Source organism: Esox lucius, chromosome 11 (genome assembly GCF_011004845.1).
Source record: "Esox lucius isolate fEsoLuc1 chromosome 11, fEsoLuc1.pri, whole genome shotgun sequence".
Taxonomy (NCBI): Eukaryota; Metazoa; Chordata; class Actinopteri; order Esociformes; family Esocidae; genus Esox; species Esox lucius.
Window position 1 is genome coordinate 976,515 of NC_047579.1, and position 14,088 is coordinate 990,602.

The 14,088-nt window shown below is 40.2% G+C and overlaps 1 protein-coding gene across 5 annotated transcripts in view; it reads right to left on the reverse strand.

The window, feature by feature from the left end:
• Nucleotides 1-989: 989 nt before the first annotated feature.
• Nucleotides 990-14,088, reverse strand: part of LOC105006325 (transient receptor potential cation channel subfamily M member 4) — a 112,749-nt gene continuing 99,650 nt past the window's right edge. For 4 of the 5 annotated variants that reach the window (XM_020044418.3, XM_020044419.3, XM_020044420.3 and 1 more), the window contains 5 exons: nt 10,996-11,177; nt 10,731-10,863; nt 8,714-8,807; nt 6,983-7,074; nt 990-1,799 (listed from right to left, as the gene is read on the reverse strand). In XM_020044418.3, coding sequence (XP_019899977.2) covers nt 1,775-1,799; nt 6,983-7,074; nt 8,714-8,807; nt 10,731-10,863; nt 10,996-11,177 — 526 coding nt within the window. In that variant the 3' untranslated portion in view covers nt 990-1,774. Of the gene's footprint in view, nt 1,800-6,982; nt 7,075-8,713; nt 8,808-10,730; nt 10,864-10,995; nt 11,178-14,088 lie in introns of those variants that run through there. The other variant, XM_034295074.1, reaches the window with a different exon arrangement.

Consider the following 14,088-nt stretch of genomic DNA (forward strand, 5'->3'; position numbering starts at 1 on the left):
TGTGCTCATAGGTTTGCATACCCTGACAGAAATTGTGAAATGTTGACATTGATTTTGAAAATATGACTGATCATGCAAAAAAACTATTTTTTAAGGATTGTGATCATATGAAGCCACTTATTAATACATAGTTTTTTGGCTCTGTTTTAAATCATAATGATAATCACCCAAATGTCCCTCATCTAAAGTTTACATACTCTTGAATGTTTGGGCTCGTTAGAGACACAAGGTGACACACACACACACACACACACACACACACACACAGGTGCAAATGGCAATTAAAGGTGAATTTCTCACTCCTGTGGCTTTTTAAATTGCAATTAGTGTGTGTATAAACAGTCAATGAGTTTATTAGCTCTCACGTGGATGCATTGAGAAGGCTAGATACTCAGCCATCAGAAAAGGACTGTCAAAAAACCTGCCTAACAAGACCTGCGTAGTGGAACTTCATAAAGATGGAAAAGGATATAAAAAGATATCCAAAGCCTTGCAAATGCCAATCAGTACTGTTCAATCATTTATTAAGAAGTGGAAAATTCAAAGATCTCTTGATACAAAGCCAAGATAGACCAAGAAAGATTTCATTGGTCTTGCAGGATTATTCATCCAGTAAACACTTACCTGTAACAAACAATGCATAACATGTACAGCATTGAAACCTATTGGAGAGTTTAGACCAAACATCAGTGAGATTAATCCAACGAAAGTGATATTTCTACTTTGTTGATTTGTCCATCCTCACACCTGGTTCGTCTGAGTGGATGGGGCTACCTTGACCCCCGCCGTGTATATCCTTTCAGGAAGCAAATAGGCCCATTGGTGTGAGATTAGGATGTTCCACTGAGTTGAGACACCAGACAACAAGGCACCTTCACAAACCTTCCAAAACACACTTTTCATTATACACTACAAGAGTTCAGATTGTACTTGAATCATTATGTTTATTTGAACAAGTGCAATGTAGAACAAAACATTTGCTTCACTACATTTGTGAACAATATGGATTGTGACAGCTATTTTCTGGATTATGTGAAGAAGAAATACATTTTAAATATGAATATCAAAAATAATAACAGGTGAATTACACACAGATTCAAGACATAACAAAAAATAATAATAATCATTGGGCATCTTGGACCTAGGAATAGAAAAAACACAGACACAAAACAGCACATAAAGGGTTAAAAAGCCACAAACCAGCTTAACCACTTTTCGAGTAAAAACAATGACACTAATCGCTCGTTGTTTCTGACATTTTGACAGAAATACAGGAAGGGAAAACATTGCTGTCCACACTGGAACTAATTTCCATGCACTAGTACTTGAACGCATAAATGGTTAAGTAGTCAATTGATTACTTAAGGATAGAACAAGTCCATGTAAACCTTTAAAAAGCTGCTACACATTTGAAACAGAACAAAAATGCTTAGAACATGATTATATAATATTTCTTGAGGGTTAATAACTGATGTGGAGTATTGTTTTGGGATCAAAAGACACAGAGATTACAGTGTTTTGATTGTCCTTTTGTCTGTTTGTGACCACCTAATTTTATCATGTGATTTATTGCATAATATCATAACATAGGTAGATAGAGGACGCTGTTATACAGAACTACATATTATTTTATTATAGAAGAGGTCCTGATAAGAAAAGGCAGACATTCAAATGTTAATTGAAATTGAACAGATTAACATTTAGTCCTTGGGATATCTTGAGGCTCTTTGGTCCTGAGTGACATTGATTGTGTGTGTGTGTTTAGATTTCACAGCTAGCTGGAGATGGAGGGTTCAGTTCTGAAAAAGCAAAACAGAAACAAATATCAGCGCACACAATCCTAGTAATACAAATGCCTGAGGCTTAATAAAGTAAATGTACACTCACCTAAAGGATTATTAGGAACACCATACTAATACTGTGTTTGACCCCCTTTCGCCTTCAGAACTGACTTAATTCTATTCTATGTGGCACTGATTCAACAAGGTGCTGAAAGCATTCTTTAGAAATGTTGGCCCATATTGATAGGATAGCATCTTGCAGTTGATGGAGATTTGTGGGATGCACATCCAGGGCACGAAGCTCCCGTTCCACCACATCCAAAAGATGCTCTATTGGGTTGACATCTGGTGACTGTGGGGGCCATTTCAGTACAGTGAACTCATTGTCTTGTTCAAGAAACCAATTTGAAATGATTCGAGCTTTGTGACATGGTGCATTATCCTGCTGGAAGTAACCATCAGAGGATGGGTACATGGTGGTCATAAATGGATGGACATGGTCAGAAACAATGCTCAGGTAGGCCGTGTCATTTAAATGATGCCCAATTGGCACTAAGGGGCCTAAAGTGTGCCAAGAAAACATCCCCCACACCATTACACCACCACCACCAGCCTGCACAGTTGTAACAAGGCATGATGGATCCATGTTCTCATTCTGTTTATGCAAAATTCTGACTCTACCATCTGAATGTCTCAACAGAAATCGAGACTCATCAGACCAGGCAACATTCTTCCAGTCTTCAACTGTCCACTTTTGGTGAGCTCGTGCAAATTGTAGCCTCTTTTTCCTATTTGTAGTGGAGATGAGTGGTACCCGGTGGGGTCTTCTGCTGTTGTAGCCCATCCGCCTCAAGGCTGTGCGTGTTGTGGCTTCACAAATGCTTTGCTGCATACCTCGGTTGTAACGAGTGGTTATTTCAGTCAAAGTTGCTCTTCTATCAGCTTGAATCAGTCGGACCATTCTCCTCTGACCTCTAGCATCAACAAGGCATTTTCGCCCACAGGACTGCCGCATACTGGATGTTTTTCCCTTTTCACACCATTCTTTGTAAACCCTAGAAATGGTTGTGCGTGAAAATCCCAGTAACTGAGCAGATTGTGAAATACTCAGACCGGCCCGTCTGGCACCAACAACCATGCCACATTCAAATTTACTTAAATCACCTTTCTTTCCCATTCTGACATTCAGTTTGGAGTTCAGGAGATTGTCTTGACCAGGACCACACCCCTAAATGCATTGAAGCAACTGCCATGTGATTGGTTGTTTAGATAATTGCATTAATGAGAAATTGAACAGGTGTTCCTAATAATCCTTTAGGTGAGTGTATATTTCAGGTTTATCAGAGGTAGCAGTCAACCGTCCAAACAAATAGAATATAGTACATTGATACTGAACCAGGAAGAATCAAATGCAACAGCAGCATCTGTGCCTCGAATTGTAATGTAACTCTTTCCACCCTTCTGCTATCTCATATATCTTACACACACCTAGACCCCTCATCAGTGACAAATGGAAAAGGTGCAACACTTGCGCACCATTAAAACCTGCAGTGAGCAGAACCTTCTTCTCAACCAAAGTTATTTACCGTGAAATGATCAAAACAGTCTTTTGAAATTAATGTGTGAGGACCATGACAAGGGAATCCAAGCCCCCAGCACAATGCAAAACAGAACAATATCCAGAGGGCTCCACCTTCCAATTGGGTATGTCAAAGCCACTTACATTGCACATCTATCATAAACAGCCAACTGTCTAATAAGGCTACCAGATGTTTTAAACAGGGTATCAGCAGAGTTTCACAGCCCCGGACACGCCCTTCACACCAACCAGAGGACTTGACACAGACTAGAAAATAAAAAAGTATTGGCACAATTCATGGAATTGAGCAAAAGGTAGTCATATTTTAGACTCAAACCATATACCTTAATTTCGACACAATACTTTCTCAAAAAAATACCTTTTATTGAATAGTAAATATATCTGCAAAACATATGTGTCTGAGTTTTGAGAAACATATTGATAGATACTAAATTAATGTATTGGGTTAATAATTTGAAATTTATAATTAAACTGTAACTATGAAAGGCTTATGGAATCATACAGTTAATTTTTAAGACACCAGAATGTCTTGTCAAAAGGTTTTGGTTGAGTTATTCTAAATGGTCCAGTCTCCTTCCTGACTTGAATCTGTTTGGGGATATCAGTTAGCGCATGGAGGACCAAAGGAGTCAAAACTAAATATAGAAATTATATATATATATACATAATATAGTGGGGAGAACAAGTATTTGATACACAGCCGATTTTGCAGGTTTTCCTACTTACAAAGCATGTAGAGAGGTTCTGTAATTTTATCATAGGTACACTTCAACTGTGAGAGGCAGAATATAAAACAAAAATCCAGAAAATCCAAAAATAAAAAAGATATAATGAATTAGCATTTTATTGCATGACATAAGTATTTGATCATCTACTAACCAGTAAGACTTCCGGCTCTCACAGACCTGTTAGTTTTTCTTTAAGAAGCCCTCCTGTTCTCCACTCATTACTTGTATTAACTGCACCTGTTGGAACTCGTTACCTGTATAAAAGACACCTGTCCACACACTCAAACAGACTCCAACCTCTCCACAATGGCCAAGACCAGAGAGCTGTGTAAGGACATCAGGGATAAAATTGTAGACCTGCACAAGACTGGGATGGGCTACAAGACAATAGGCAAGCAGCTTGGTGAGAAGGTAACAACTGTTGGCGCAATTATTAGAAAAGTTCAAGATGACGGTCAATCTCCCTTGGTCTGTGGCTCCATGCAAGATCTCACCTCGTGGGGCATCAATGATCATGAGGAAGGTGAGGGATCAGCCCAGAACTACACGGCAGGACCTGGTCAATGACCCGAAGAGAGCTGGGACCACAGTCTCAAAGAAAACCATTAGTAACACACTACGCCATCATGGATTAAAATCCTGCAGCGCACGCAAGTTCCCCCTGCTCAAGCCAGCACATGTCCAGACCTGTCTGAAGTTTGCCAATGACCATCTGGATGATCCAGAAGAGGAATGGGAGAAGGTCATGTGGTCTGATGAGACAAAAATAGAGCTTTTTGGTCTAAACTCCACTCGCTGTGTTTGGAGGAAGAAGAAAGATGAGTAAAACCCCAAGAACACCATCCCAACCGTGAAGCATGGAGGTGGAAACATTATTCTTTGGGGATGCTTTTCTGCAAAGGGGACAGGACGACTGCACCATATTGAGGGGGGGATGGATGGGGCCATGTATCACGAGATCTTGGCCAACAGCCTCCTTCCCTCAGTAAGAGCATTGAAGATGGGTCGTGGCTGGTTCTTCCAGCATGACAACGACCCGAAACACACAGCCAGGGCTACTAAGGAGTGGCTCCGTAAGAAGCATCTCAAGGTCCTGGAGTGGCCTAGCCAGTCTCCAGACCTGAACCCAATAGAAAATATTTGGAGAGCTGAAAGTCTGTATTGCCCAGCGACAGCCCCAAAACCTGAAGGATCTGGAGAAGGTCTGTATGGAGGAGTGGGCCAAAATCCCTGCTGGAGTGTGTGCAAACCTGGTCAAGAACTTCAGGAAACGTATCATCTCTGTATTTGCAAACAAAGGTTTCTGTACCAAATATTAAGTTGTGCTTTTCTGATGTATCAAATACTTACTTCATGCAATAAAATGCAAATTAATTACTTAAAAATCATACAATGTGGATTTTTGTTTTAGATTCCGTCACTCACAGTTGAAGAGTACCTATGATAAAAATTTACGACTTACTACATGCTTTGTAAGTGGGAAAACCTGCAAAATCCGCAGTGTATCAAATACTTGTTCTCCCCCCTGTGTGTATATATATATATATATATATATATATATATATATATATATATATATATATATATATATATATATATACACACCATTCAGCCATAACATTAAGACCACTGAAAGGTGAAGTGAATAACACTAATAATATCATTATCATGGCAGCTGTCAGTGGGTGGGATATATTAGGCAGCAAGTGAACATTCTGTCCACAAAGTTAGAAGCAGAAAAAATGGGCAAGGGTAACGATCTGAGCAACTTTGCGATGGCTTGACGACTGGGTCAGATCATCTCCAAAACTGCAGCCCTTATGGGGTGTTCCCGGACTGCAGTGGTCAGTACCTATCAAAAGTGGTCCAAGGAAGGAAAAGCGGTGAACCGGCGACAGGGTCATGGGCGACTAAGGCTCTATGATGCACGTGGGGAACGAAGGCTGGCCCTTGGGGTCAGATCCAAAAGATGAGCTACTTTAGGTCAAATTGTTGAAAATGTTCATGCTGGTACTGATAGAAATGTGTCAGAACACACAGTACATCGCAATTTGTTGCATATGGGGCTGCATAACCGCAGACCAGTCAGGGTGCCATTGCTGTCCCCTGTCCACTGCTGAAAGCACCTACAATGGGCACGTGAGCCTCAGAACTGGACCATGAAGCAATGGAAGAAGGTGGCCTGTTCAGATGAATTAGTTTTCGTTTACAGCACGTGGATGGCATGTGTCACTTATCTGGAGAACACATGGCACCAGGATGCACTATGGGAAGGAGGCAAGCCAGTGGAGGCAGTGTAATGCTTTGGGCAATGTTCTGCTGGGAAACCTTGGGTCCTGCCATTCATGTGGATGTTATTTTAACACATAACACCTACCTAAGCATTGTTGCAGACCATGTACAACCTTTCATGGCAGTGGTATGCCCTGATGGCATTGGCCTCTTTCAGCAGGATAATGAGCCCTGCCACAAAGCAAAAATGGTTCAGGAATGGTTTGAGGAACACAACGACTTCAAGGTGTTGACTTTGCTTCCAAATTCCCTAGATCTCAATCCAATCGAGCTTCTGAGGGATGTGATGGACAAACAGGTCTGATCCATGGAGGCCCCACCTCGCAACTCACAGGACTTAAAGGTTCTGCTGCTAATGTCTTGGTGTCAGATACCACAGTACACCATCAGAGGTCTGGTGAAATTCATGCCTTGACGGTCAGAGCTGTTTTGGCGGCAAAAGGGGACCTGCACAATATTAGGCAGGTGGTCATAATGTTATGGCTGATCGGTGTATTTTACATATATAAATTAATAATTAGTTAGATCACATCTCAATACACATGAACACACACATACAGTGGAGCTATTTTCAACCTTACCTTAGCGTGGGCGGAGGACGTGTGGGCTTTATCAAGTTACTCTGAGAGAGAGTCTCCACCACCCAGGAGAGGGCACTGGTACAGTATTCCAACTGGTAATGAGATAGAATAGGGGGTGAGAGGTGTGACCATGACAGATGGGTCTGTATCATGATACAACAGATGCATTCCAAATGTATCGACCCCAGGGGACACGCATAGAGGCCCTTTCATGTATATACTGCACACACATAGACCTACACTTTTTTTTTTCATTGTGCAGACCAGAAACCAACTATTTATTTTTGTTATTATTAAACAGGGAAATTAAGCTGATATATGGGTCTCTTTTACAGTTGTGCCCAGTTGCAGTAATAACATCTGTTGATAAGTTGTTATTTGCTAAGATTATTGTCAGGGTTAGGTTTACAAGAAGGTTTAGGGTATAGCTTAATGTTTAGGATAAATAATAAGGTGAGGGTATGCACACAGTTAAAATGTTAGTGATTGTCAGGAAATAATCTGTAGAGCATCTACAGTCACTTTTGGGGCTCTTATCAAGCCCATCCCAGGTGATTATCAAGCCCTTGTCAGGTGAGCTAGTTCAGAGCTAAAACAGAATTGAGATGCCTGATGAAGAAAAAATAACTGCTCTAGCCCTAAACTGAAACCTAACATTTACCTTAAAGCGGCACTTCACCCTGGGGGGAACTTAGGTGGTGTGTATTATGTCTGAGAGATTTCTAGGGCAGTGAGATTTGTTTCACATATAATTGGCCAGGAGGGGCAGGGCTTATTTTTTGCTCAACAAAAAGCATACAGAATTACCTCACTGTGTGGATTGAAGGGAGAGTGAGATCTGAAAAATATATGTAGTCATGTTTTTAGTTTTTTTTGCCATGACTCCAGGTTGTAATAATCTTGCTAATAGTCAATTTTATACATCGTCGTGGTTGTCCTTGAGTGATAGAGCCTTCAAATATCTTTCAGCTATGTTCCTATCAGAAGATATAATGATAATTATACAAGGTGTCAAGGTTTTTCCTCTTTCTAAAGGACTACAGCTCTAAAGCTGTTACTTCCTGATCTGCTATAGTCCATCCCCCTCCTCTCCACTCTGCGAGTTATTTAAAACAGCACACAAATGTGGTATTTACCAGTAAGATCTGTTGAAGTTACTTACTGTATGGGGGCATTACTGACAGTGGCACCAAGGAAACGTAAAGCAAAAGAGCATTTTACTGCGTTGGCTTGTAATTACTATAGACAGACACAGTATACCACATGGGCATGTAAGTGTTTGAAATATAACTATTTTTTAAATTTGCTCATTTTTAAGACTGTGTTGAGGAGATTTTTGAGAGAAATGTATCATTGCTAACATTAGTCGTTGGTACACGTATATTAGTTGTGCTATGGTGAAATGACGCTTTAACAATCTACATTCTGTGCTTAAATTCCTTATAATGCATAAACCTAACCTGTAATGCATAAACTCAAAAGTAACTCTATATTCTAATAATATATCCAATTCTAAATGTCTGCCTATATGTAAGCCATAGGGCAAAAATGAAATTCTTCCTAGTAGGGATCTGCAAAAAACATGGTGTGTGTCTATGTGAGAAAGAGCTGCAACTGGGGTTTAAGGCCGGGTGTCTCTGTAAAAGCACTTTGTGACAACTGCTGTTGTAAAAAGGGCTTTATAAATAAATTTGAACTAGCACGCAGTGGTCCGGTCGGGCTCATACCGACCTCAGCGCGTTCTGTTTTGACTCTATGTTCATGTTCCCGGATCTCTGCCATCCATGACCGGATATCTGCTATCTGCTTTAGGACAATGTCCACCCTTAAGACATGACGACAAGACCAAAACAAATAATGACAAAAGAATCTGAGTCAATATTAGGAAAGTGAATAGAAGTTCAATTCAAGAAAAGAAAAATGAAGTTTCTTACAAAATCCATCAATGTTTTCTTACAAAACTCTAAAACACATATGCTAGATATTTATGTACAGTGGGGCAAAAAAGTATTTAGTCAGCCACCAATTGTGCAAGTTCTCCCACTTAAAAAGATGAGAGAGGCCTGTAATTTTCATCTATGAGAGACAAAATGAGAAAATAAAATCCAGAAAATCACATTGTAGGATTGTTTATGAATTTATTGGTAAATTATGGTGGAAAATAATTATTTGGTCAATAACAAAAGTTCATCTCAATACTTTGTTATATACCCTTTGTTGGCAATGACAGAGGTCAAACGTTTTCTGTAAGTCTTCACAAGGTTTTCACACACTGTTGCTGGTATTTTGGCCCATTCCTCCTTGCAGATCTCCTTTAGAGCAATGTTTTGGGGCTGTCGCTGGGCAACACGGATTTTCAACTCCCTCCAAAGATTTTTTATGAGGTTGAGATCTGGTGACCGGCTAGGCCACTCCAGGACCTTAAAATGCTTCTTACGAAGCCACTCCTTCGTTGCCCGGGCGGTGTGTTTGGGATCATTGTCATGCTGAAAGACCCAACCACGTTTCATCTTCAATGCCCTTGCTGATGGAAGGAGGTTTTCACTCAAAATCTCACGATACATGGCCCCATTCATTTCTTTCCTTTACACGGATCAGTCGTCCCGGTCCCTTTGCAGAAAAACAGCCCCAAAGCATGGTTTCCACCCCCATGCTTCACAGTAGGTATGGTGTTCTTTGGATGCAACTCAGCATTCTTTCTCCTCCAAACACGACAAGTTTAGTTTTTACCAAAAAGTTCTATTTTGGTTTCATCTGACCATATGACATTCTCCCAATCCTCTTCTGGACCATCCAAATGCTCTCTAGCAAACCTCAGACGGGTCTGGACATGTACTGGCTTAAGCAGGGGGACACGTCTGGCACTGCAGGATTTGAGTCCCTGGCGGCGTAGTGTGTTACTGATGGTAGCCTTTGTTACTTTCGTCGCAGCTCTCTGCAGGTCATTCACTAGGTCCCCCTGTGTGGTTCTGGGATTTTTACTCACCGTTCTTGTGATAATTTTGACTCCACGGGGTGAGATCTTGTGTGGAGCCACGGATCGAGGGAGTTTATCAGTGGTCTTCCATTTTCTTATAATTGCTCCCACAGTAGATTTCTTCACACCAAGCTGCTTACCTATTGCAGATTCAGTCTTCCCAGCCTGGTGCAGGTCTACAATTTTGTTTCTGGTGTCCTTTGACAGGTCTTGGCCATAGTGGAGTTTGGAGTGTGACTGTTTGAGGTTGTGGACAGGTGTCTTTTATACTGATAACAAGTTCAAACAGGTGCCATTAATACAGGTAACGAGTGGAGGACAGAGGAGCCTCTTAAAGAAGTTACAGGTCTGTGAGAGCCAGAAATCTTGCTTGTTTGTAGGTGACCAAATACTTATTTTATAGAGGAATTTACCAATAAATTCATAAGAAATCACAATGTGATTTTCTGGATTTTATTTTCTCATTTTGTCTCTCATAGTTGAAGTGTACCTATGATGAAAATTACAGGTCTCTCTCATCTTTTTAAGTGGGAGAACTTGCACAATTGGTGGCTGACTAAATACTTTTTTGCCCCACTGTACCTAGCAATGAAAATCTAGTGGCCATATTTCTAATAGATAACTATTATTAAAACCTGTTCATGGATGTCAAATTTTAAATCAGTAACCAAATAATTTTAGCTTATACTCTCACTGCCATGAGTTCTAGAAAAGGGTTTAGCTATCTTAGAACTTGAAGAGGAAAAGTTGTAAGATGGAGAGGTGTCTCACTTGACAGATGTTCGTTTGAGTCTCTCTGAATCCTTCTCTCGCTCTCGTTTGTTCTGAGCTGTCAAAATATTCTCCTTCTGGATGGCCTCCCACGTGTTTAGTCTACTGGCCTCTCTACCCCGGATCTCGAGAACTGAAGGAACGATAGAATAGATCAAATTAAGAACAGAAAAAAATTGTCTTGTAGGACACTGGAAATGTAGTTCCTCCCTCAGTCTCCCTCCCTCTGCTTATCCGCCCTGCCCTATGCCCCTTCCTGCCTTACCGAAGTGTTTGATCTTAGTGGAGGGGATCTTGCGGATGTGTCTCTTAATCAAGAGATGGAGGTGCGACAGGATGATGAAGGGTGGGGCCAGACAGGGTCTAGAGTGGTATTCCAAGATCAAGTTGTAGCGCTGGAACTTCCAGTAGGTGTCGCTGTGCTCCTGCACTTTGGAGAAGGTGTGACTAGATAAGTGGCGGGGAGAGAGAGTATTTGACATCAGACAGAATTTAAGGAATAGGTGACTTTCACTTCAACAAAAAATGTTGTCTTGTTAGTCCCCAACTAAGAACATTAAAACAAAACCAGATTAACATGGTGCTTTCAGAAAGTATTCAGACCCCTGTACTTTTACCACATTTTGTTATGTTGCAGCCTTTTCATCATTTTCATCAGTCTACATACTGTATGTGATAAAGAACCAGAAAAGGAGCCAGGCAAGCCTAGTTCAGCCGGCCCGCGATTATAAAGGATGAATGTTGTTGTCCCTGGCTGGTTTTGATCCACAGTTTCCTATGTGGCAGACTGTCTTTATCCATTACACTATTTAAACAGCAGGAATGCAACTTTTAACTCTGCCATTACATTTTTGCTGAAATAACGTGGGCAACAGAATGTTTAACGGAACTAAAGTGTGCTTTTGTACAAAGATTTCTGTAGATAGTTGTCCATACAGTAACAGTTGAGTAGCTAACCACTACGCTAGGTGAACTACAAGGGGACATACAGTACTACCTCATCAGAAATTGCGTCTCGACATTAGATCATTTTGTCACACATTAACATCACGGCAAGTTAGAACAATTAGGTAAACATCATTAATCATGGTGTTAAAGTGACTAACGTTTCTTATTAATTTTACTTCCACCACAAATAGCATCTATGAACTGTATGGCTTTTATTAACCAGTAATAAGTCAACTAGTATCTACTTATTACTTGGAATAGTCATAAGAACTGAGCAATTGCTAGCAAGACTGAAGATAAACTTAATACTGCCAAAGCTATTTCATTTTGTAAATAATTAATTTATTACCATATGCTCATTTATCCATTATTCTGCAAATTAACATAATAAATGGACTGCTTTAGACTAGGCCTGAATTTGCTTTATACATGATTGCCACGTATAGAAGATCTAGGTCAACATGCCCTGTTCTTAGAAGTGATTATGGCTACAACCGAGGCGCCAGGCCACAAACCTCTCTTATCCATGGCCTTATACAGATGGCTCCAAGGAGAAGTTGCCTGTGTATCCTCTGTATCCTTTCGTTTGGGCAGGACAGAGACCAGGGGTAGCTCAGATCAGGAGGTCTGTTAATTCTGACCTAGAACTATGGTAACCATGACAGTGTAGGGTTCTATCTTTTTTTCCTATTCGTCTGAAGACTTGTTTTTGTATGTAATCTCATAGCATAAGAGATAATATTTTGGTGGGTTGACAAGGAGGGGTATATAGAGTTGAAAGCAATAATTTATGATCAGAACAATTGTTATGACACTACTCTGTTGGTCTCTGTACTTATACTCTGTTTTGTAAAAATGATTGTTCCCGTGGATCCATGTAATTAAACTGAAATAATCAACTAACGACTGTTGAGTCTCTTTTCATAAAAAACTGCAAAATGTTTTCCATCTTCCACAATTTGGCACCCCAGATGGGACTTCAAAATCTTCACAACAATGGTGTCTCTCTGGCTGACTGAACTACGTGCACAATAGAGGAAACAAAATATTTGCAATAGTTCATATCAGTCTATTTTAAGAGTTTAATTGTTGGCACCGGAGTGGGGAGTGACAAAGTCCAATTTATGTATGCAAAATAACTGTTGATTATGGATGTTACATGTTTTATTGTTGTCTTGTCTTGTTGCCATAATATAAACTTGTATTTATATAAAATCTAGAAAAACCCTTCAATACGAAGTTAAAAACAGAAAGATCGAAACTAAGAAAAAGTTATCATTAACAGGGATATTAAAACATACTATATGCCAGTATTTTAACCAATTCGAGGTTCTCAAAATGTTATGGTGCGAGAGAGAATATCTGATTAGATTCACAAGAGTCTATACGTAAGCGAACCCGACTAGTTCTGACAGGTGTGCGATTCCCGATACTCCAGGGAAATACTCATTGTTGGTCAAGGGTGTAGGACTTCGGGGGCACAGTACACCCCTTGGTGGGTTGCTGTAGCGGTGTCCTTATGTGCCAAGCCAATGCTGGTCTCAAATTAGTGAAAATCTGTTATATCCAAGAGTACCCTATGTTGAGGATACCAAAGATCCACTATAGCATTTAGGTGAGGGACTAAGAGAAAATCTCTATGCTGTTACAGATGTTTGAATGGCCAGCATTGAAAGGGTGTTTGAATGACTGAGAGAGAGAGAAGCACGGATAATTCTGTCTGAGCTCAGGAACAGTTGTATGTGTGTGCTCAATAAAACTTATGATTGGGTTGTGTATCTTATTACAATTGGGAATTTTACCTATAATGCCCAACCATACTTGTGTTTCTTTGATCTGTGTTCTGATGAAAGACAGTAGCAACAGGCATATGCCATAAATCCTCTAGATAGACTTTAAACAATTGACTATAACCCACTGACTATGTTCAACATATTTCCTTGTCAGGGGCAACTGGTTATTAGGGGCAGAAAGAACAGAAAGAACTACAGAACAACAGAAAGAACTACAACAAAATTGTTATTTTAATTTCTCAAAGATTACTTCCTCTAATTTATTATCTATGAATATAACATCTTCCTAAATTGCATATAATTTGTGTTAGGATTTTATTTCATGTTTATTGGTTCCTGCCTTGCTGCTTCAGACTGCATTCTGCCGATTCGAGTTTGCAGTAGTAGGCCATAGGCTAAGCGTGAATGTGGGGCTAGCCCCTCTCTCACAATGCAATGTTCATTGTATTTGTGAAAATATTAATACGCACGCTCAGAATGTTAGTGTGATCAATGTAGATCACATGAATTTGATGCCAAGTGGGGCTGACAGCCGATAGCCCCACTACAGCGTCATTTCGTATTTCAGACCTGATTGGCTGTCTGTCTGTCTGGCACCAACATTAGTCCGCAAGAAG